The sequence below is a fragment of the Plutella xylostella genome, chromosome 21 (assembly GCF_932276165.1).
Source record: "Plutella xylostella chromosome 21, ilPluXylo3.1, whole genome shotgun sequence".
Taxonomy (NCBI): Eukaryota; Metazoa; Arthropoda; class Insecta; order Lepidoptera; family Plutellidae; genus Plutella; species Plutella xylostella.
This window is the reverse complement of record NC_064001.1, coordinates 6,186,513-6,209,038: the sequence shown is the minus strand read 5'-3', so window position 1 is coordinate 6,209,038 and position 22,526 is coordinate 6,186,513. Positions and strand designations below refer to the sequence as shown.

The following is a 22,526-nucleotide window of genomic DNA, read 5'->3' as shown; positions in this document are numbered from 1 at the left end:
AGATTACCAAATAGTTAGCTCTCTCGAATCAAATAATATTTAATTGATATTTGCTCTATTTTTATCAATTTTTCATATCACGTATCACACGGCAGTGGATCGTAAAATTAAAGTGTTTGCACTGAGGTGGCATACCTTTTGCTGACTGTACCATATATGAGTCACGCTTAGATTCAATAGAAGCATCAACTCACGGTAGTCTACTGGGCGTGGCGTCGCGGCAGGCGGCGAGGCGCGGGCGGGCGTCGCGGAAGGCGGGGCGCGCATCAGCTCGTACATGGGCGCCTTACTTACCTTACACTTGTCACCGATAGATACTTACAAACCCTTTCATCACGGAGAAAAGGACCTTCAGACTTTACCGGTTGAATCCTAGACACGGTAAAAACGTTTGTGTCTTGCGCAATATCGATATAATATAGGACGGAATAGGTTAAGAAGAGCGTTCCACCACCAGTTCGATAATTGGAGTTTTAGCGTTTGTCACGCTGAGGTGGTTAGGGAAGCAGCAGTTAGCACACTCACGGTAGTCTACTGGGCGTGGCGTCGCGGCAGGCGGCGAGGCGCGGGCGGGCGTCGCGGAAGGCGGGGCGCGCGGCGGGCGCGGGCTGCCACGCGGCGCGCATCAGCTCGTACATGGACGGCGGGCAGCCGTCCGGCGCCTCCATCCGGTAGCCGCGTTCTACGTGCCGGACGACCTCGGCTAGCGGCTGCAGGGTGACGGGAGGTTGACGGTTTATTTAGGGTACATACTAGCTGAATTACAAATTAAACATTATTATGGGTATTCGAATAAATCGGGAATTTGAGTTTAGATCTATTGCGAAATAGACTTATTGCGATATAGGAAATACGAGGATTAGAATTTTTTTTTATCTAGTTAGTACGTTAAATAACATGCAGGCATAACATGAAATTGGGTTTTAGGCACTCAGCGACGAAAAGAATAGGACTTCAAATATAAATCAAACATCTACTTTTACAGTAAGAAAGTAAATAAAATACTTACGATTCGGGGATATGGCACTCTTCCAAATGAATAGATCTCCCACAGAAGAATACCGAAGCTCCACATGTCGGACTTATTTGAAAATTTCTGAAACGAGAATAATTTATTTTAATTTAATTCAAAGTAAATTTTACCAATCATAGGGCTGAAATATCTCTGGGCGCCATACGCCTCAGAAGAAGCCATTGCCTGATGTATGGTCATAGAAATGATAGCAATGCTTTCTAATGGCTTCTTTATTTAGAATATAAGTTGCTCACATTGAGGAAGTGGAAATGGATTGGGCAAACAAATATTGCCCTCGACGCCCGTCCCGTGGACGCCCTGTCCAAACCTGGTGCCGAATAAGACTACAATACAAACTCACATTGTACTTCAACGCTTCAGGCGCCGTCCATTTAATCAGCAGCTTCGCCTGCACCCTCAACGCATCTGCCGGGTCATCCTCAGTCGTGGAACACTTGGCCAGGCCGAAGTGCGCGACCTTGGCCGTGCCCTCGGCCGAGATGAGCACGTTGCGAGCGGCAACGTTGCATACATAAAAGGGCGAAATAGCATTCCGACACCGCCTTCCTCCTAATTGCTACTTAATTTTGCCTTATATACTCACATTGAGGAAGCGGAAATGGATTGGGCACACAATCCGAGGAGGGGCTACGAATGCCACAAAAATTGCCTTCGACTGGCGACTTCAAAATAGATGGCGATCCCGTGGACGCCCGAATAAGACTACAATACAAACTCACATTGTACTTTAGCGCTTCAGGTGCCGTCCATTTAATCGGCAGCTTCGCCTGCACCCTCAACGCTATCTGCCGGATCATCCTCAGTCGTGGAACACTTGGCCAGGCCGAAGTCCGCGACCTTGGCCGTGCCCTCGGCGGAGATCAGCACGTTGCGAGCGGCGAGGTCGCAGTAGTGTTTACATACATGCGAAATAGCCTTTCGACACCGCCTTCTTCCTAATTGCTTCTTTATTTTGACTTGTATACTCACATTGAGCAAGTGGAAATGGATTAGGCCGAATGCCACAAATATTGCCTTCGTCTGGCGGCTTCCAAATAGAAGGCGCTACCGTAGACGCCCTGTCCAAACCCACAAGACTACAAAACAAACTCACATTGTACTTCAACGCTTCAGGCGCCGTCCATTTAATCGGCAGCTTCGCCTGCACCCGCAACGCGTCTGCCGGGTCATCTTCAGCCGTGGAACACTTGGCCAGGCCGAAGTCCGCGACCTTGGCCGAGCCCTCGGCCGAGATCAGCACGTTGAAATAGGACGAAATTGCCTTCCGACACAGCCTTCTTCCTAGTTCCTTCTTTATTTTGTCTTATATACTCACATTGAGGAAGCGGAAATAGATTGGGTACACTATCCAAACAGGAGCTACGAATGCCACAAATATTGCCTTCGACTGGCGGCTTAAAAATAGCAGGCTCTGTCCAAACCAGGTACCGAATAACACTACAAAACAAACTCACATTGTACTTCAACGCTTCAGGCGCCGTCCATTTAATCGGCAGCTTCGCCTGCACCCGCAACGCGTCCGCCGGATCGTCCTCGGTCGTGGAACACTTGGCCAGGCCGAAGTCCGCGACCTTGGCCGTGCCCTCGGCGGAGATCAGCACGTTGCGAGCGGCGAGGTCGCGGTGGATGACGCGTTGCCGTTCCAGGTACTCCATGCCGCAGCATGTGTCGCTGGGGGGTGGATGTGGTTGTTAGCATATGGGTGGCTATGAGTGATACATGGTGGTGAGAAAAGTTGGCATATAAAGGAAGCTAAAACACAAAGTTGGGCGATAGGATGTAAATGTTGTAAGGGACCGCTATCGCTAGCCGTGCACACTTTCTGTAACATATCAACCATTACACGAGATCGTTATCAGCGTCGATAAACTCGTTTAAAACGTGTTTCACCAATCTCAGCGCCGTATTTATGGCGAATCGCGATATAGCGACGTTTATCAACGTCGATAACGAACCCGTGTTGCGGCAGCTGAGTGTCTTAGTGCCTCTCAGAGTTTTTGAAGCGATAGGCATTATATTCGCAGTAAATCGACACACAGGCTAGGTTTAAAGAAGAAACTAGACCTCTGTGGGTATACGTACTAGGCGAAGTTGATCTGGTCGCGCGCGGTGACGTAGTGGCGGCCGCGGGAGCGCAGGTAGTCCAGCAGCGAGCCCTGCGCGCAGTGCTCCGTCACCAGGCACGTGGCGCCGCCGCTCACCGCCAGCCCCAGCAGCCGGACCAGGTTCTCGTGCTTTAGCGAACTGGAATGGGGAGAAAATACTGTGAATACACTGTCAGATAGAGGCAAACATATATAGCTAAGGGCTGCATCCCTTTCTACGCTAACGTTGTTGTCGTTATTGACGTACAAATCTACCACTTACGTCATGGTCGGTATAATCATACGCTCACCCGACGATACACAACCATAGGAGGACAATGAAGATATACTTGTGTGTTATTGTTGGATCTGTCATTAGAGCTAAAAATCATTAGTTTTTATACGGGGCGTTACACAAATCGCGTATAAAATTGTAGTGTATTGTATATAGAGGGTACATGAATATCCATAAGCGCTATGTTAGTTGATTGCTAATTAAAAGACTGTAACAGCTAACGCGATTGAGTTATCATTTATAAACTCCCAAACACTATAAAAATATAATCCAAAAATATTCTGCATCAACTTACGCCATAACGCTGGCCTCCTGGCGGAACTTGCTGGCGGCCTCGCGGTCCTTCAGTATCTTGACGGCCACCTTCTGCGAGCCGTTGAGGATGCCGAGCATCACGTCCCCGAACTCGCCCTTGCCGATGTTCTCGCACATAGCCTAGTTTTTATCCCAGTATTCCCACGGGAAAACTTTTTAAGGGAAGCGAAGTTCTCGGGAACCGCTAGTCCTAACTAATCTGTCTGTCTGTTACTCTTTCACGCCAAAACTACTGAACGGATTTAAATAGAATTTGGTATACATACGGTCTAGACCCTGGGAAAGAACATAGGCTACTTTTTATCCCGGAATTCCCACGAGAAAACTTTTTAAGGCGACGCGAAGCTCGCGGGAACATCTAGTCCTAATATAAATGCGAAAGTAACTGTGTCTGTCTGTTACTCTTTCACGCCAAAACTACTGAACGGATTTAAATAAAATTTGGTATACATACGGTCTAGACCCTGGGAAAGAACATAGGCTACTTTTTATACCGGAATTCCCACGGGAAAACTGTTCAAGGCGAAGCGAAGCTCGCGTGACACCTAGTAATAAATACCACTTACGCCATAACGCTGGCCTCCTGGCGGAACTTGCTGGCGGCCTCGCGGTCCTTCAGTATCTTGACGGCCACCTTCTGCGAGCCGTTGAGGATGCCGAGCATCACGTCCCCGAACTCGCCCTTGCCGATGTTCTCGCGGATCTCGAGGTCTCGTTCGGCGATTATCCAGCCTGGAGTTTGGACAACACATTTTGATCAATGTAAAAAGTATAAAACATGTTACTTAATGTAAAAGTAAAAAAAGGTAATTATTGATATTTTTATGTACACTACCGTGATGTTCTTTGTCGATGGCAACTAAATGGAATTTGCTCACATTGGGGATATTCTGGTTAGTTTGATTCGCATTTTATACCATACAAGGATTCGTAAGGTCGTTGTCGAACTAGGGTGCAATTGCATATTTCGAGTGCTCAGTAGTAGTAGCTCAATTTACGAAGCTCTAAGAGATATTGAAAACACGGTAATATTATCATGCCAACTTTAGTAAAAAACGCACGCTTTACAAGCATTGCCACGGAGCTTCGATGCAACACAAACTCTGACTCTTTAACCCATGCATAAACATTACTTAAACTCACGCGCATCAACAAAGTTATGATCCGCTCCGTCCCTCTGATCCGTGCCGAAGGGTTGCTGAGGGAACTGCGGCGGCTGGTAGCTACCAGCCGATGACGTCACGGGCGGCGGCGGCTGGTAGCTGCCCGGCGTCGATGACGTCACACTCGGCGTCGGCGGGTACGGGGGCGGCTGCTGTACCGTAAGTAAAGGTGTTCAGTAAGGGGAGACTAGAGGTGGTGTACGGTTATTAGAAGGCACATTAACTATAATTATACATATCTCTAGGAGTAATCTGAATCCCGCACAATATAAAAACGTATTGTGTCTGGTGCAAATAAATGGGTTGCCGGGATGTGAATGGTTAATTTTCTTTCAACCCCCTTATCAAACTCATCTACCATTACAAATTTATCAAACACTTCAATCTAAAAATAAGGCGATCCAGACAATCATACTTTGTAAAATATAGCATGAATCCTATTACATTAAAATTTGATTGACAGATGCTTATATGCCTGGTAAATAAAGTCCATACTCCCTTGGCAACTAACCAATGACAATACATATATTTATTTCACAGTTGTCATAGGACTTTTCACAAACCTGCGGGTGCGGCGGGTAGGGCGGCTGCAGGGCGCCGTTGTTGTTGGCCCCGTTGGGCGCCGCCTTCGGCAGGCAGCGGACTAGCTGCGTGCATAGCCCGTCCGCGTCTTGTAGGTAGTGCTGAGGACGACATGGGAGGTATGGTTAACAGGCGATAAAAAAACGTAAGATAATTAACAAAATTCTGTCTAAATACGTATTTTTCCATACTGATCGGAAATTCTGTTTGTCATTCGTTTTGAGATCCTAGGTCCTAGTAAAGTCGTTTGCAATAGAATCCAACAATCATGTAAACAAATATGGCGGACTGACATTGACAGCGTATTGTTTATGCACATAGTGATGTCATAGTGTTCTAATTAGATTAAATATATAAGCCATAGACTATAAAATAAAACTGATTATATATATAAAAAAGTGTTTATTAAAACAAATTTAAATCTTCGTCTTCGTCATCATCACTATCAGAAGTGTCGCCGGTGACCGTAATTATAAATGGAACCACTGTGTCATCGCTTGCCGTGTCTAAAATGCCGTCGAGCTTTTTCATTTCTTCCTCTTCCTTTTATCGTTTTGGTTAATTATAATAAGCTCTTGAAAAAAATAAAATATAAAAATATTAAATTAAAATAATTTATTAAATTAAAAATAAAAGATAACTTCAGATTACGAACAACACTAACTTTTCAATGACTTATAGAGTTCGATGAGTAAAAAACTAAGATGACAGCTTGTCAAATACTTCGAAATTTTTACGTTGCAAATGTTTTAACAAATTTAACTTATAAATACAAGTTAAATCGTGTTGAAGATAATGTGAAAACAATGGTGCGTTCGTTGAAATCAGACTATGTTCATAATTGATCGTCAAATGTATGTGATTACGGACTAATCGTGACAATTTGGTTTGTTTACATGATTGTTGGATTCTATTGCAAACGACTTTACCTATATCGCATTCCACGGGGAAAGACATCTGATACAAACAAAAACTATACCCTTATTCGAATATAATAAGGGTTCTGTCAGATGTCTTTCTTGAACGGAATAAAGCTAGTAGTATAAATCTAATAGGGTGAAATGTATGTGTATTCGCGTATCGAAATAATTATGGTACCTATATTAAAACGGGTGACTTAGATCGTAACTATATTTTTTGTCCTACCGATGTTTAGAAATTCGTAAATAATAAAAATAACACAGACAATAATAAATATCTTACATGTATTAGTTCGGTCATGTTGTCGAAGAACTCCTCGTCGTCGATGGTGAGCCGCTGCGTCTGGCTGCCCGGCGCCGACGCCCATTTCACTCTGAAATATACCAAATAAACATACAATTACTTTATTTGTCGAACAAAACTGTAGCAGAGCGTAATACTCCATCGACACACGTAGACGCTAGCTTGGTCACGAGCATAGATCGACCAGCGAAAGCTACTATCCTCTGAATCAGCGCCTTTAATAGGTTATAAAAATTAATCCTGTCAACACGTAGAGACACATTGTTTGTGCTCGTAGGGGAGTTTATGTTCTCCTACATACAAAGTGATCACACAGTCCACCAAGCTTAACAGCATATTTTGAAATAGCTAACAGTGTGGCGCCATCTAGTTTAAGTAGGTCACAATGTGGCGCCATCTAGCGACACAAACGGGAACTATTAACTCACCGGTAGTGCTCGACGCGACCGCGGTAGCGCACGCACAGCGTGTGGTCTCCGGGGAAGTTGGTGCTCTCTCGCACGAGGAACACGCCGTCCGACGAGCCCGACAGCAGCGCCTCCGCGCGCTCGCGGGATATCGCGCCGTGGTGCCATCTAGCGGGGGAATCGAGAGGTTTTGGTGAGTTGATTATTATTTGTTTTTATTAATTATTATTTCTGGTATGAAACAAATGTAGGATGAATTCTAATGCAGAAGAAAGATGTTCACATGCAAACTATAACCCTATATATATAGGGGTATATTGTTTCATACCAGAAATAATAATTAAATCAGAAATATTATATAGCTGTAAAATCTAAACTAAGTTCACTATAATCTATGAATCAGTAAACGGATCAAAAGTAGGTCGTAAATGAGTTCCTTCATGGACTTTTTGATATGTGAAAATGGACACTATCACTGTATTCCTTTCCACTATCCACATCAAAAACAAACCTCATGATACAAAAGAACAACAGTAACTAAGTACTACATAAAATCTTATAAACGACAAACCTTAAGTTACAAAGGCAATTAAACGAAGCAGTTATGAATTCTTTACGTATGTATGTTGCAAATGTGCATTCACATTTTATGCTCAAGTGAATGCAATAAATTAGACGGAATGACAAAACCAAGTCCTTTTATGGAATAACATGCTGTGTTAAGTGCTGCACGCTTTCAAGTGTTATTCTTTTGCATTTTATAAATTGATAAACTTTGTGCGGTATTTAAATCATAACATTTATGACCAAGCACAATTTTCGCTCATACAAGCCTAGTATAGCCAAAACATTCAAGGAAGGAAAAGTTTAAGCGTTTTGAATAAAACCAATTTTAATAATATTTTTAAAAGCCAACCTACACTCTATTATATGAATGATAAACATTGAACTAAACGTGACCAATGAAGCAACATTACTATACTAAACTATTCCGAAACCAGCATTTAATTCTCAATGACAAATCCTTTACAGCTTCGCCATTTGATTTGTTAAACAAGACGTTCTTGCAATGTCGTGGGATTAACAAATAGCCGTTGTTTGCAGTTAGCGCGAATGATAAATGGCATTTTAACACAATTCTGCCAATCAAATCAAACACGCAACCGCGAAACTAATAAAACCGCCAGAACATAACGATTAAGTTTTTTTGCACATATTGTTGAGATAAAGGTGATAAATGACTCAGCAAACATGTTGACGAAGATTTCTTTAAGTAAAATCTAAAATTGAAAAAGAAATGAAGCTTAGGCATAAGGTATACATAGATTATTATATCATCCGTGTAATCGGCGTAATGTGAAACTTGTTATATCGTTATCTTTATAGGCTATTGATTATCCCACATTTTGGCATCATTTCGATAGTCACAAATGTACGACACCGATGAAAAAGGCTATTTTATGTGATATTTCACAGTATCTTTTGTCACCAATTCATTAGTGGTATTATAAATATAAGTGTATATTTTACAGCATCTTTTTTTTGCTTGATTACACTTTTGTGTCTAACTGAAGAGTCTTTTCAGCAGCAATCTTCAGAAATTCAAGAATGGTAAAGAAATAAAGGATAGATTAGCCCCTACTGTAAGAACCCAGGCGCATATTAAGTATAATAAAAGCATATTTAGTAAGTACTCAGGTTCGAAAGCGGCCGGCGGTATGAAAAGCTTCACTCTCGTCGGTTTGTAAAAACACTGAGTAATATCAAACTCCATGTTCTATACACACGCGTTTAGAACAAACCACTTTAGTCGAATGAGAGATAAGATATACGCATCGGGTTGATTAACCTTATCAAGTAGGTACCTACGTTCTAACAATCACTGATTGTACACAAACATCTGGTTTGTACAATTGCATGTGTGTTATTAATCTATGTAGCGTTATTCAGAGTCAGCTTACATGAATTATGTTTAGGCCTGTGAGTTGTTTATTAGAGAAGCTTGACCGTTAAGATTTGAAAAGATAACATTTTACTTCCTTAAGATTCCACAGCATTATTTACAAGGCAAGTATCAATGTTCTCAAGTAAATTTATCGTCGCCTTGGACATGCTAGAAAGATATTATATTTATAGCGCATGAATTGTAAATGGCTGCGAAGCTCATGTATTTATGCATTGTATGCAAACATTTGTTATACTTGATCAAAGTCAAACATTTTGTCATCGTCGTGTGCTTAGTTTTTACATGCAAATGTATTGTATATGCTGCTTATAATTATAATCGTTATATGTAATATGTTCTTCTTTTTAAAATATGTATTGTACTTATATATATGCTGCTTATAATTATAATCGTTATATGTAATATGTTCTTCTTTTTAAAATAATTATAAGTAGAAAATGTAGAAATTAATTCAGTTCCGCTCATATTTCTAGACATTTATCTCTCTGATTTTATGAGAATCACTCTTAGCTCAGGCGAAACATAACCCAATTTATATTCCATTTGCAGAACCACAATCACGAATATCACACTCAATCCCATCCCCCTATCTTCTCCAATACACCACCCACGACGACGAGTGTAAAAAGTGTAACACTGCATTCTACTCACGGCATGTGCGTCATAGTTGTGAGTCGGGTGACGGGCGGCGGCGCGGGCTGCCCCGAGGCGGTCACCAGCACGTCGCTGGCACCCTTGGGAGGCGCCGCTGTAATCACAACACTCATATTAAATAACGGAAGAAAGTGCCAAGTTGGTTGGTTGTGTGATTTGAATGCGTTGCGTAAGGCTTCCGGTGTAAGGAAAGTATTGATTATTGCATCTGTAGAAGGATTGCTAATGGGCAAATATGAAGGATGAATGGGTATTTTATGATAAACAAAGATGACAAAATAAGGCTTTTGGGAACATAGATTCTAACTTCAACTAAACAAAATACTGCTGACAAGTTTTTGTACAGTTCTGGCGTTACAAGCTTTAGTGTTTATTTCTGTTTACAATATACAATACACAATTGACGCACCTAAACGTAGGTTTAATAAGTGTGGGTTGGACAAGAATGGAGTACGCTGAACATAAAAAGTCATACCATTCTTGACAATGTAATTGAGGAAATAACTAAGGATCTACATCCAAAGACGGCAAGCCGGCGCCCATTCATGCCCAACTGCTGCGTAGTAGACATTCGTCACATGTGACACACGCCAAGGTCGCTTGAATATGTAATAACTACGTTATCTTCATCATTGGTTTGAAACTTTTATTCAGCCTTTACATAATTCCTATTCATAACCAAACCAAGAAAGCATTGGTTATTTATTTGAATCCTCAATACAACTCAAAAAAATATCTATATGACCAGTATCTACAAGGAGCGCAAAAAGTAAACATCCAAAAAGTTTATAAATAAGCCTCAACTGGCCAGTATCATTCATATGTATTGTATAGTATAGGGCCCATCCAGGTCCAGCGTAAAAAAGTAAACATCCAAGCGTCAACTGGCCAGTATCATTCCTCCAGCTACATTTAAAAAGTTTGTAAGGACTAAAGAGTTTGCACAGCTAGTTACCTGGAGGGGCAGTCTGCGAGGTGTGCATAGGCGTGGGCGCGGGGCCGGCGGGCGGCGGCGCGCGGGCCGATGACGTCATCACGGGCTGTCAACAACATTCGATATTAGTGCTTGTTGTTGTTAGTCTCCACGTGTTCGCACTAGGTTATAGTTAGGTATTGGTGGAGGCTGATGGGAAAAGTTTATTTAGACTCGTGTAACGCTTGCAAGTTAAATTAATGAAGAAACTCTGTAAACTGTTTGTAATTTAAATAGGTAATTATTACTTTACTAGGTTTTTGCCGCATTTGCCACTTGTTTTCCCGTGGGAGTTCTGTTATAAATACCCAATAGCCTATTGGATATTCAGATGTGCTTATAATATTCTGAATTTCATTAAATCCTCATAGAAGCATATTTGCATAGGTGCTAATGAATAATGATGTGTACATTAATCATTTGGCTAATTCGCCACTTATACTTCATGTAACAAGGACTCATGCCAATCCAATTAAATAACTGCATGTTCAGTGTAATGATATTGAACTAAGCAAAATAATAGTACAGTAACAAAATGAACCTGCTTATTATTATCTCATAATTAAAAGTAGCGTGCAGCATGCTTCGTTATGATTATATATTGATAGTGCATTGGCTATGTAACTGCCAAGTAATTGTGTTATGTAACTAATGTAATGTTTGATTTACTAACAGTATTTGTTGCTACTAATAGTGCAAACATATCGAATGCTTCCATGTATTTAACAATTACAAACATTACATGAATTCAAAAGTCGTATTTGTCTTCTTATCCTCTTCGACTTGGTCTACAAGTTTGCATAATTTATGCGTGAACATGAGTTGATAAAAACTAACAGTCCGACAAAAAAGAAAGTTAGTACAAAGCGCATAATTTTTAGATAGCGATTAAACTGTATTTCCACTTACATTTTGCGGTACGGAGGGCTGTAATGCGGTGGGTGAGAGCGGGGCATGCGGCCCATTACTGCCACTCACTCCGCCGCCACTCTGCAAAAAAAAACACTATATTAACACCACGTCACCAATCTATTCACCACGGAACCCTAACTATGAATGCAGCGCAATTTTTCTGCAACGCGAATCATGAATGCAATTACTGCAGACATAGATTTGTCAGGCCAGCCTTTGTTGAAAACCGTGACCATGCACTGTTCTAAATAATAACATATTTACATAGTTACCGTTTAGAACAATAAGCCGTAACTTGAATAATAACAGAATTTAAATTATTTCTCTTCTGTACATATACAATTCGGATTCTGACGTCCCAAATGATAATACCGCATTGTTTCAAAATGTACATGAGAAAAACATAACTTGATTTAATTCATATGCTTAATTAGTTATTCTTTTGAAGGTTTCGTTTAAAGGACGCCTTGAATTGTATTAGTCATAGGGGCTTCGATACATATGCAGTGTTTGTGTAGAGCGTGTTATTTTCCATAAGAACAATGTGAAAATGTAGTACGGTTCTCACTTGTATTAATCAAGGTTACATCGCTGACACTAATTCGTGGCTCTCACATGCGTAGTTGCGCTGTCTGCGACTTTCTACGTCTTAAGTCTACGCACTTCAGTATGTAGAATGCAACTTGCCTTTTCTTGGAAACTAATGACTATTAGTTAGCTAGGGCACACACGCAGTTTCTCTACTTTGGAAAACTTGGTAGGTACCTACCGTACATACTGAGCGGTCATTTGTAATTATCTTCACTACAAGTAATTTTATTCATATTGTAAAATGCAATAAATTTAAATGAAGAGTAGCAATGAGGAAAACGATTTCCCCTTTGTCTTTGTTTCACTACAAGGACTTGTTATTATAAATTCAGCTGTTTAATATTGAGCAATTAATTTGAGCACCAGACAATGGATTCACAATTTACACGACACTCGTGTCCGCCATTGCTCGTATAAAATCATACATTTTAGTATTTTATTTTTCAGTTTACTTAATACCCACATGGCTATAATCATAACAATAACCTATAAACTATAATGATTTCCTTTAGTGCCTTGCCTTCGTTAAATACCCAATGTCTGTCCCATTTAAAATGATAAAATAGCAAGCTTTTAATAAAACACTGTATATTACCAACGCACATAAAAAACAATATGAAAATGGTACACGGACTCCAAGAATTCAAGGATAAAAAGATACATATTGTAAAAACCTTCTTAAAGCAATATATTTGATCTATTAAAGTAACCGCATTAAAATCGTCGTGTACGTTTATGATCTAAGAATACATACCTACATAGATACAGACAGACGCATAAAACAACTTTGCTTCATAGAGGTACACTCACGAGCAATTGAAATATCCCACCGTCATAATATATGGAACGTCAATGGCAGGTGGAACTTTTTCGTTGCTCGTGAGTGTACTATGTAGTGTCAGTGATACATACCGGCAGGTGGTGCGGCGGCACGCGCTTGAGCCGCGCGGGCGCGGTGGGCGCGGCGGAGTACCAGCCGCACGGGCCCAGCGCCTGCGCACCGTGCACGCCGTGCTGGAAAACAAAAGACGGTAAATCATCTTGACCAATCAGGAGACGCTTTTTGGACGTGCGGTGTGAAATGTGTCGAAGCGACTCTATTGGTGCGCGCTATGCCGCTCGGTCGCTGTAGGTCTATTGCGCTTCGAATCCTCTCTTATAATTCGGTCATAAATGCAGCATACACTGCATACATAGGCTGCATTATGATATACAGCTCAATAGCGACGGAAAAGAGATAGTTGTAAGGTTCATATAAAACGTTATGGCAACGGCCAAACATGTCACATCTTTATAAATAGTGACATGCGTATACCGTATACCTATTAGTTAGTTGCTGACGACTAACGAGCTATGTAATGGAGAAGCAAGATGCCTCAGCTCTCTACGAGTAATAGGCTTGTAAATATGGCATATTTTCGTGGTATGCTTTTAGTGAAATTGTTGAGGGAGAAGCTTCACTTATCACAAATTACATCACCAGTATACTGTAGTCATGAAAACCTAGATAAGTCTTATGTTTATATGTATAAGTATCATCTGTGTACTTGAATATAATACTTAAAGCACTTTAGGTACGTATAGCATACCATAACATTTCAAATATTAACACAATCTGTAGACTACAGTAATTGTAATTGAGATCATTTGCAAACTGCAAAGAAGGGCTCCATAAGGCTTAACTAATAAACAGAGCATCGCCGTTGTAGTTTAATAAGGTTGACCTAATAAGGCAGAAGTGCTCTAGAAATGAGGTCGGAGGTCGGTTGCTCCACAGCGCTCCACACAACCCTAGACCTTGGCAATCTTGGCATAACTTGGAGGGTCGTGTAAGCCGTGATATGAGCTGGAAATAGGTTAGATGTAACCTATCGCGTTTATGCTATAAGATGAAGAGAAATATTTCGCAAACTATTACACATAATACACGCAGTTGTTACATATCCTACATTCTTGTGAACTGCAAAAAATTAACGAGTGCTACAAATGAGTTTGAGGAAACTAACTACATAATATTGATTATATCATAATTAGAACTTACAAAACGTTGTCAAACAAGGCTTCTGTTGTGGAGTCCCATATGCATGGAAGGCAATGGGAGGTATTTACGTTAACTTATTTAGCCCGTGTTACTATAGACGATATCGAAATGTAAGTATTTGGATTTCTACACTATTAAACGAAACGCTTTAGTAGACAACTTAGCTACGCTACCGTAAATCACAATCGACAGTCTCGAATCTAGATCGCGATCGTGACGAAACTGACCGCCATGAGAATGATGGGGATACAGGAGCTGAACTGTACAGTGCCGACGACTGATGAACTTTACTGCGAGATAGCGGCGGTGGCGGACTGCGGTTATTCCAATACTGGCATCGTAATATGCATTACCTACCTACCAAGTGGATGTAATGTGACACTTTAACATGATTATGATTATGTATAGTGTAAAGTAAGGGCGTCCTACTGCTAAATGAAAAATATATTATGTACAACTACACAAGACAATAATATATCCAAAGTAAAGGTTTTCCTTAAGGGGGTATAGAGTCCGTTTTCAGGACTTAACATGGCTTTTATAACGTTGATATGTCCCTCGATGATCTCTACTGCATTATATTCCACTGTACTGTGCTAAAAGCGTTTCGTGAAGACGCACCGCGCATGCAAAGCGCAAGGAAAAGTGAACCGTAGTTAAAGCCATAACGGGGTCAGTGGTTTGTGACACTTCATTGCTATCGTTTAGGTACTTTGTATCTGTTGATGCCGAGGTTTTAGGTTTCTCTTCAAAAATTAAAAGGATCTTTAGATCCAATAAACCTATCTGAATATATCATGCTATATCTAGAGATCTAGTAAAGACATCGTATAAACAGAATTGACGCATTAAAAAGAAAGAAGGGCAGACAGAACCATAAAAGATAAAAGCTATAAACTTCCATTTGGAAATGGGACCGGAATGTCGCAAAATAAAAATGCTCCCTCAATTCAAAGTCCCTGGAACGACGTATAAAGTGATATTTAATTCAGGCGAAATACAAAATCGGCGAGAATTCCCGTCTGCATTTTACCACGGCAATGAAACGCACGACCTTGGCTCCCGGCCAAAACCGAAGCTGCACCAGGTATTATGCTTTATGTAAACAGTGCTGCTCCACGCAGCACAGAGGGCGCCACCGTCGCTCAATACAGACCAGTTACAGAGATTGAATTTTTAAAACTTAATTAAAAATAGAAATACAAAAAAATTGTGATTAAAAAGGTCACCAACATTTTCATGTAGTCATAATACATCGACCAAAGTGTTATCAAAGTGATTTAACTACTACTAATAAAAAACAAAAGATCACAACAATTCAAAGCAAACTGTTTACAATGAAGAAAAATAGTGCTTAATAAAGTTATCAGGGCAAACAGGCTCATAACTAAGTGTCTGTGTCAGTGATATTAAGTGATTTTAGTGAAATAATTGTTATTTACTAACAATCTATTTACTTGTGTAATATCACCTGTCCAAAGTTCACCAACGGCTAATTTGCACCAAATACATGCAAAACTAGAATAAGATCAATTATTTCAACAACAAATCTTAAGCAACTGTAGTCTAGTCGGATAAGACTCTGGACTCTGTAGCACTATCTCGCCGAGAGCGGGTTCGATTCCACCGCAGTGCATATAATCTTTTGTAATTTATTTCCTCATACTGTGATTTATGGTAAAAAGATACTAAAGATAAAATATAAAACATGAGTTTCTTAGATACCATCACGTTTCGTAGACGGCCGCGAACACAATCAGAAACACAAATGACGGAAGATGAAGCTAATAGCACAAAAAACGCACTAGATGGCACTTCAAACAGTATGCCATCCTTCTCTGAGGACGAAGACGAGGTGGTTAAAGATCTTAAGTCTCAGATCGAACATCTTCATATTGAATTAAAAGCCGCACACGACGAAATCGGTAATCTTAGTCTAGAAAATGCGGAACTTAAAAATAGCATCAAGGTAATACAAAAAGAAAACGATATGTACAAAAAAGTCACAAATAGTTTGAAAAATGACTTAGCCACTCCTAAAAAAAAGAAAGAAAACATTTCGGCTATGTTGACAAAGACTCCTAGAATTATAACTGAAAAATACGTAGACAATAAAATTGATACGACTAAAGAATCTACAAAACAAAAAACACAAGTAAAACCAAATCATAATAATGACACAAGCAAGCTACACAGACTTACGACACCAAAGGCAAGAGATAGTAACAGAAACTCTTCCACGATGACAAACCAACCTAGGACACAAAACAAGTTACTCATTGTCAGTAGCAATAAAACCAATAACATTTTAGAGATAACTAGAACTACATTTCATAGCGACTACAACTCATGTCATGATTTGACACCAAATGTTGGAATAAAGCAACTTCTTTGGGGAATTGAAGCAAAACTGAAGAACTTCACGAAAGATGATTTCTGTGTGATTTTAATCGGAGAGAGTGACTTTAAAACGACGAATAACTACTTCGATTTAGTTGTGTACATACGAGAAATTCTGCAGCCATTACATCACACAAACATTTTAATATGCCTTCCTACATTTAAATGCCATGACCACACCTCAATGTTCAACTGGCGAGTAGAAACGTTTAATAACCTAATTTATCTGGATGCTCTGACACATGAGCACATATTTGTACTTGACTCAAATGCTAACTTAACTTATGACTATAACATGTTTTCAAGGGGTCAAGGTCAATTAAATGACAAAGGAATGCAAACCGTATTTTATGACATATATAAATCAATCAATTTTGTTATTAAAAAATACAGAGAATGCCCATGTAATCATATTACTAACAAACAAAGTGTCACAAATTCATGTAATACTAATAATTCATCTGACTTTTTTCGTGTATAAATCAATATGTGTTATGCATCAAAATATTAATGGACTTATAACTAAATCAGACTTGCTAGTTGTGAATTTGGAAGAACTATCTATTAATAATACAAATGTAGACGTCTTGTGTATTACGGAACATAATATGATGGCCTCTGATGTCAGTCAATTGTCCATACCAAACTATAGACTGGCTACACATTTCTGTAGAGATGATCGAAACGGGGGATCCTGCATCTTGGTAAAAAACAGCTTAAAGTCTAAACCTATCTTGGAAATTTTGAAACTTAACAGCCCAAATCGTTTTGAGTGTTGTGCTTTGGAGCTAATTGATCATAAAATTATTATAATTTGCATTTACAGAATACCAAAATACACTAAGGAGGCCTTCAATCTATTCTTTGAAAAACTGGAGGTAATCCTATCTAAATACTGTTTAGGAAAAAAATGTATAATCTGTGGAGACTTCAACATTGACATCCTAAAAAATAATGAACAAACAAAGACATTTGAAAATTTACTCCTAAGCTATAACTTCAAACTTAAAATTCGTCAACCCACACGACTTAGTAGTGGTACCTGCATTGACAATATTACATATAATATAAAGGGTGGCACAGCTGAAGTCATAGATTTCGCGCTGTCTGATCATACTGCACAGTTAAGTACATGCCCAGTTAAAAAAAGTTGCAGTCTACCATTCTGGTATACATATAGGCGAGACTACTCTCTTGAAAATCTACAGAAATTCAAGGAATGTTTAGACAATCTTAGTTTTAATGATGTATATGAAGAAAAAGATGCTGATAAAGCATTTGACATTTATTTTAATACTTTTAAACTCTTTTATGACTTGTGTTTCCCACTTAGAAGAATAAAAATGTACACTTCAAAAAAAATTAAATGGGTTTCGAAAGGTATTAGAGCTTGTAGTAAGCGGAAGCGAGAACTTTTGTGGGCGTATAGACGTGCTCCCAACTCTAATAACAAAAAAAAGCTTAAACTGTATTCAAAAAGACTCAAATTAATAATTGCACTCACTCAGAAACACCAGAACGATCATAAAATCAAAAACTCTACCAATAAATCAAAAACCACATGGAAAATTATAAATAAGTCGAAAGAAAATTTTCCTCCGGAACCAATATACCAATTAAAAGTCAACGGCAAAATAATTAAAAAACCATCTGACATCGCTGAAAATTTTAATAATTATTTTGTTAATGTAGTTACATCTCATTCGAATCCGGAAAAAGATGAAGATAATAATTTTAATAGTGACCGACAATATGAATTTAATAATTTATTGACAACTAAAAGCTATAATTCGCTGTTCATGAAACCGACTACCGCACATGACATATATCTAATAATAAAATCATTGAAAAACACAAACAGCACTGGGTACGATGATATATCAACCAAAGTTGTCAAATATGTTGCAGCAACAACTGCCCCGGTGCTGAGTTATCTGGTCAATCTTAGTATAGAAACGGGAGTCTACCCCAAGAAACTTAAAAAGACTATCGTAACACCAATTTTTAAGAAAGATGATAGAGAAATCATGGATTTCTATCGTCCTATAGCACTGATTCCAATTTACTCAAAGATATATGAAAAATGCATCTATGATAATCTTTATTCATTCTTAGAAAATTTCGATATCTTGGCGAAAGAACAACATGGATTCAGAAAAAAATCCACGATTAATGTTGCTATATATAATTTTATAAAAAAAATAATAACAAACATTGACACAAAACAATGTGTATCAGCACTATATATGGATCTATCAAAAGCATTTGACTTTGTGAATCATAAGGTACTTCTGAATAAATTGGAAAAATATGGCATTAGAGGTAAGATTTTGTCACTCATCAATTCCTACCTTACTGATAGAGCTCAACTAACCCAGATCAAAAAAATATGTAGTAAAACAAAAACAGAAAAAGTTTTTTTATCTAGCGAAAAGGCAGTTAAAAATGGTGTTCCACAGGGAAGCGTGTTAGGTCCTCTGCTTTTTCTTATTTATATTAATGATCTTCCTAATATAACAAAACATTCAATGATACTATTTGCCGATGACAGTACGATTGTTTTTACTAAAATTAATGAGAATGATTATAACCTTGACATTAATAATACTCTTGACAACGTTGTTGGCTGGTTGACCGCTAATAATCTTAAATTAAATGTTAGTAAAACTAAATTAATGGACTTTTATAATAATGACATAACTAATTTGAACATAAATATTTTAGGACATACAATTAATGAAACAGACGAAACAAAATTTTTAGGCTTAATTATTGACAAAAAACTTACATGGAAGAGCCACGTAGATACTGTATGCAAAAAGCTGAGTCAGTACTCTTATGCTCTCTATCAATTATCAAAAACTGTAAGCCAATCCACAGCTCTCATCTCTTACCATGGTTATGTGACCTCAACATTAAGGTATGGGATCATATTCTGGGGAAACTCTACAGACAGAGAAAACGTTTTTAAAGCTCAAAAAAGATGCCTACGCTCCATTTGTAAATTGCGCAAAACGGACAGTTGCAAGGAGTATTACAAAAAATTAAAAATTTTGACATTTCCTTGCCTTTATATATACGAAGTATCGGTTTTTATAAGAAACAATTATAAGGACTTTGACAAAATCAATAACAGGCGTCACAATAACCTATTAAAAGCTATGCCTCGTAAAACAGCCCTGTTTAGCAAGAGTATACTTGGTATGGGACCAAAGATCTTCAATAAATTACCAAAGGCTCTACGTGACATTGAAAACCTATTTCATTTCAAAAGAGAACTAAATAAATTTTTACTTGAAAGGAACTATTATAATCTAAACGAGTTTTTCACAGACAATATCTAATGATAAATTTATGTATGCTGGCAGGTCTGATAATTAGGTACTTTTACTATTATTATTATTTTTTAATTAATTTAATTGTTTTTGATAATTGGTGTTTTATATAATTTTTTGGCATAATTGAAACTATTGAAACCTAACTTAATTAAAAATATAAAACTGTAATTAAAATATTAATTCTTAATTTATAATTGATTTGTGTAAAATTTATAAAATTATGACTATGACGCCTCCTCTCTATTTGTACGCCTCATGGCAAAGCATGGCATGTCCTAACCTATACATAAGATGAATGTAACTAACCTGTGTTTATGCAAATAAATATATCTTGAATCTTGAATCTTGAACGCAAATACTAAACTTTTCACACATACGCTTCTTTTTAGGGGTATTGTTCTGTTTTATATTGTAACTACTAGAATCAAGGAAACAGACAAAATCAAGGATCTTTCTGTTTATTTTCCTTATTGAGTAACAAAAAGTCATGTATCTGAGGTCTTAGGGATGAAACAGATAAGGGTTATTAAAATTAATAGTCAAGAAAATTTAGGGCCTAGCTAGTGCATCAGGTTTTGAGCGAATCGGTATGTCGATGTGGGCTTGGTAGTAAACCAAGAACAAATTGATAGTGGTGGGCGCGCCCACACTTCCATACAATGATACATCGACTAACAATCTTATAAGGGTCATACTCGTGATCCTATTTTCCAAACAGAATTTACTAGATAATTGACTAAGAACTTGCTTTAACTAAAGTCTCGACGCGATAGGATTAGCCTCAGTGATCCGTATAATTAAAAGCTGAGAAGCAAATCAATGAAAGAAAGTATGAACAATTGTACAGTACAAGTTCTGGCTTCTGAACCAGAAGGTTACTCGTGCTGGACTAAATGTGCAGTATTGAAGCGTTGACTTACATAACATAAAAAACGCATTACAAGTACTCATTTCATTAAAGCTCTCCTATACTTCGTCTTTCAACGAGCAAGAATAGTTCCGCAGGATCCTAGAAAATTAAGTATGACGCCATTTATGGTGTTTACAAGAACAACAACACACGATGGCAGACCTTGCCAAAGGCGACACAGCCGTTTGTCTCGTAATGTCCATATGCAACGAAAACACGTGTAGATGTAGATCCTTATAGAATATTTTCCTTATACGTAAATTCTTATTTTTCTCTCTTTGGAAAGGAATAATTGCTCCATTTCCGGTGTTGCACCCTCGCGCCGGCTCGAGTCGTTAATCAACTGCGACTGAATTATTTCAAGTAAAGTTTATTCCTGCGCTGATTTTAAGTTCCGAGGTGCGGTAAGGAGGTGCATTAGCATATTCTTGCTATCCTTTTCTCGCTGATCAATAATTCATAGAGGTAAGAAATAATGTAATGCGGATTTGTGGTAAGTGCCGTGATGTTTAGCTTTTATGTGTATAATTTCGATAACGTCTGTACAAGGTGAACCTAATAGTGATTGCTAACTTGGCTATCACGAACATCAGTGGATTGACATGAGCTACTGACGATTCCTTTCGAAGGTAAACTACCATCACATCGACATCGTTTAAAAAGTGTGTAAATAAATTAAAATATATAATAAATTACCTGCGCGAGCGGTGGGTGCGCTTGATGGCGGTGCACGTCCGAATTCATATTCGGAGCTTCTTCTAAAACGACGATGTTTTAGTCTTCATTATCTGTCGACAAATACAATAAAATATTAGATAACTGTATTGTTTTGCCTAATTACTAGAAGAGGTATGGAAATAAATATTGGAGTGCATGAAATATATAAAACTCGGCACAGTCGCACCGCGTACCAGATAAAAACTCTACGAAGGGAAACCGTTAACATTCTCGGCAAACTCTCTTTGAACACAGAAACCCACTATAATTAAATGTAATTCATTTGAAAATTGCTCAGAGATGCTACCGCACCGCTGGATCCAGGTCAGTAAGTGCCATTTCGCGTTGTTTTACATAAATCTCCGGCCAGGGCCAACACAATCGCCATATAAGTCAAGCTCCAATTAGATTGGGCCGTATTAACTATGTGCATTTAGAGTGTGTGTCTAATTGCGCACAAGTTGTGGCGAAAGACATAAACCGCGACGATTATAGCCTAAAGTGGACGCAGCACGCCCCTGTCCAGGGGGGTCACTCTATATGATGAAAAACTTAATTTCGGAGCGCTGCTATGCGAGCCACGATTCTATTCCGTTATATTAAACGTGCCGATTGCACGACATCTCTGGTTTGTTCGTTTTTCGTCAGTATAGAGTAACTCTACAGTACCGTCTACTGCGACACACACGAGTATTTCAGTGCTCTGGCGTTTTATTTTTCAACTCACATGCGACTTACGTTCTAAAGTCAACCACAATGAAATCAACTCTAACAACACAACATAATATACTCAATAAATATTAATGTAACGTTCAATCCCAAACTCATACGGGCCATACGGCATTGTGTATTCCATGTTTGTGTCTCGTATTTATACACCTGACTTTTGCACAATGATGGCAATTTTCAAAGATATAT

General features: G+C 38.7%; 1 protein-coding gene across 5 annotated transcripts in view; it reads right to left on the bottom strand.

Annotated features, from left to right (window-relative positions):
- The window catches only part of LOC119693113 (tyrosine-protein kinase CSK), a 37,286-nt gene that overhangs the window by 1,744 nt on the left and 13,016 nt on the right, over positions 1–22,526 (bottom strand). For 2 of the 5 annotated variants that reach the window (XM_048628563.1, XM_048628565.1), the window contains exons 2-16: positions 21,588–21,679; positions 13,115–13,216; positions 11,609–11,689; positions 10,682–10,766; positions 9,724–9,820; positions 7,128–7,274; positions 6,679–6,769; positions 5,457–5,576; positions 4,874–5,045; positions 4,422–4,462; positions 3,711–3,835; positions 3,119–3,280; positions 2,491–2,707; positions 1,010–1,096; positions 526–710 (exon numbers count right to left, since the gene is read on the bottom strand). In XM_048628563.1, the coding sequence (XP_048484520.1) occupies positions 526–710; positions 1,010–1,096; positions 2,491–2,707; positions 3,119–3,280; positions 3,711–3,835; positions 4,422–4,462; positions 4,874–5,045; positions 5,457–5,576; positions 6,679–6,769; positions 7,128–7,274; positions 9,724–9,820; positions 10,682–10,766; positions 11,609–11,689; positions 13,115–13,216; positions 21,588–21,635 (1,760 nt within the window). In that variant the 5' untranslated portion in view covers positions 21,636–21,679. Of the gene's footprint in view, positions 1–525; positions 711–1,009; positions 1,097–2,129; positions 2,247–2,490; positions 2,708–3,118; positions 3,281–3,710; positions 3,836–4,296; positions 4,463–4,873; positions 5,046–5,456; positions 5,577–6,678; positions 6,770–7,127; positions 7,275–8,800; positions 9,372–9,723; positions 9,821–10,681; positions 10,767–11,608; positions 11,690–13,114; positions 13,217–21,587; positions 21,680–22,526 lie in introns of those variants that run through there. The other 3 variants (XM_048628564.1, XM_038115568.2, XM_048628566.1) reach the window with 3 other exon arrangements.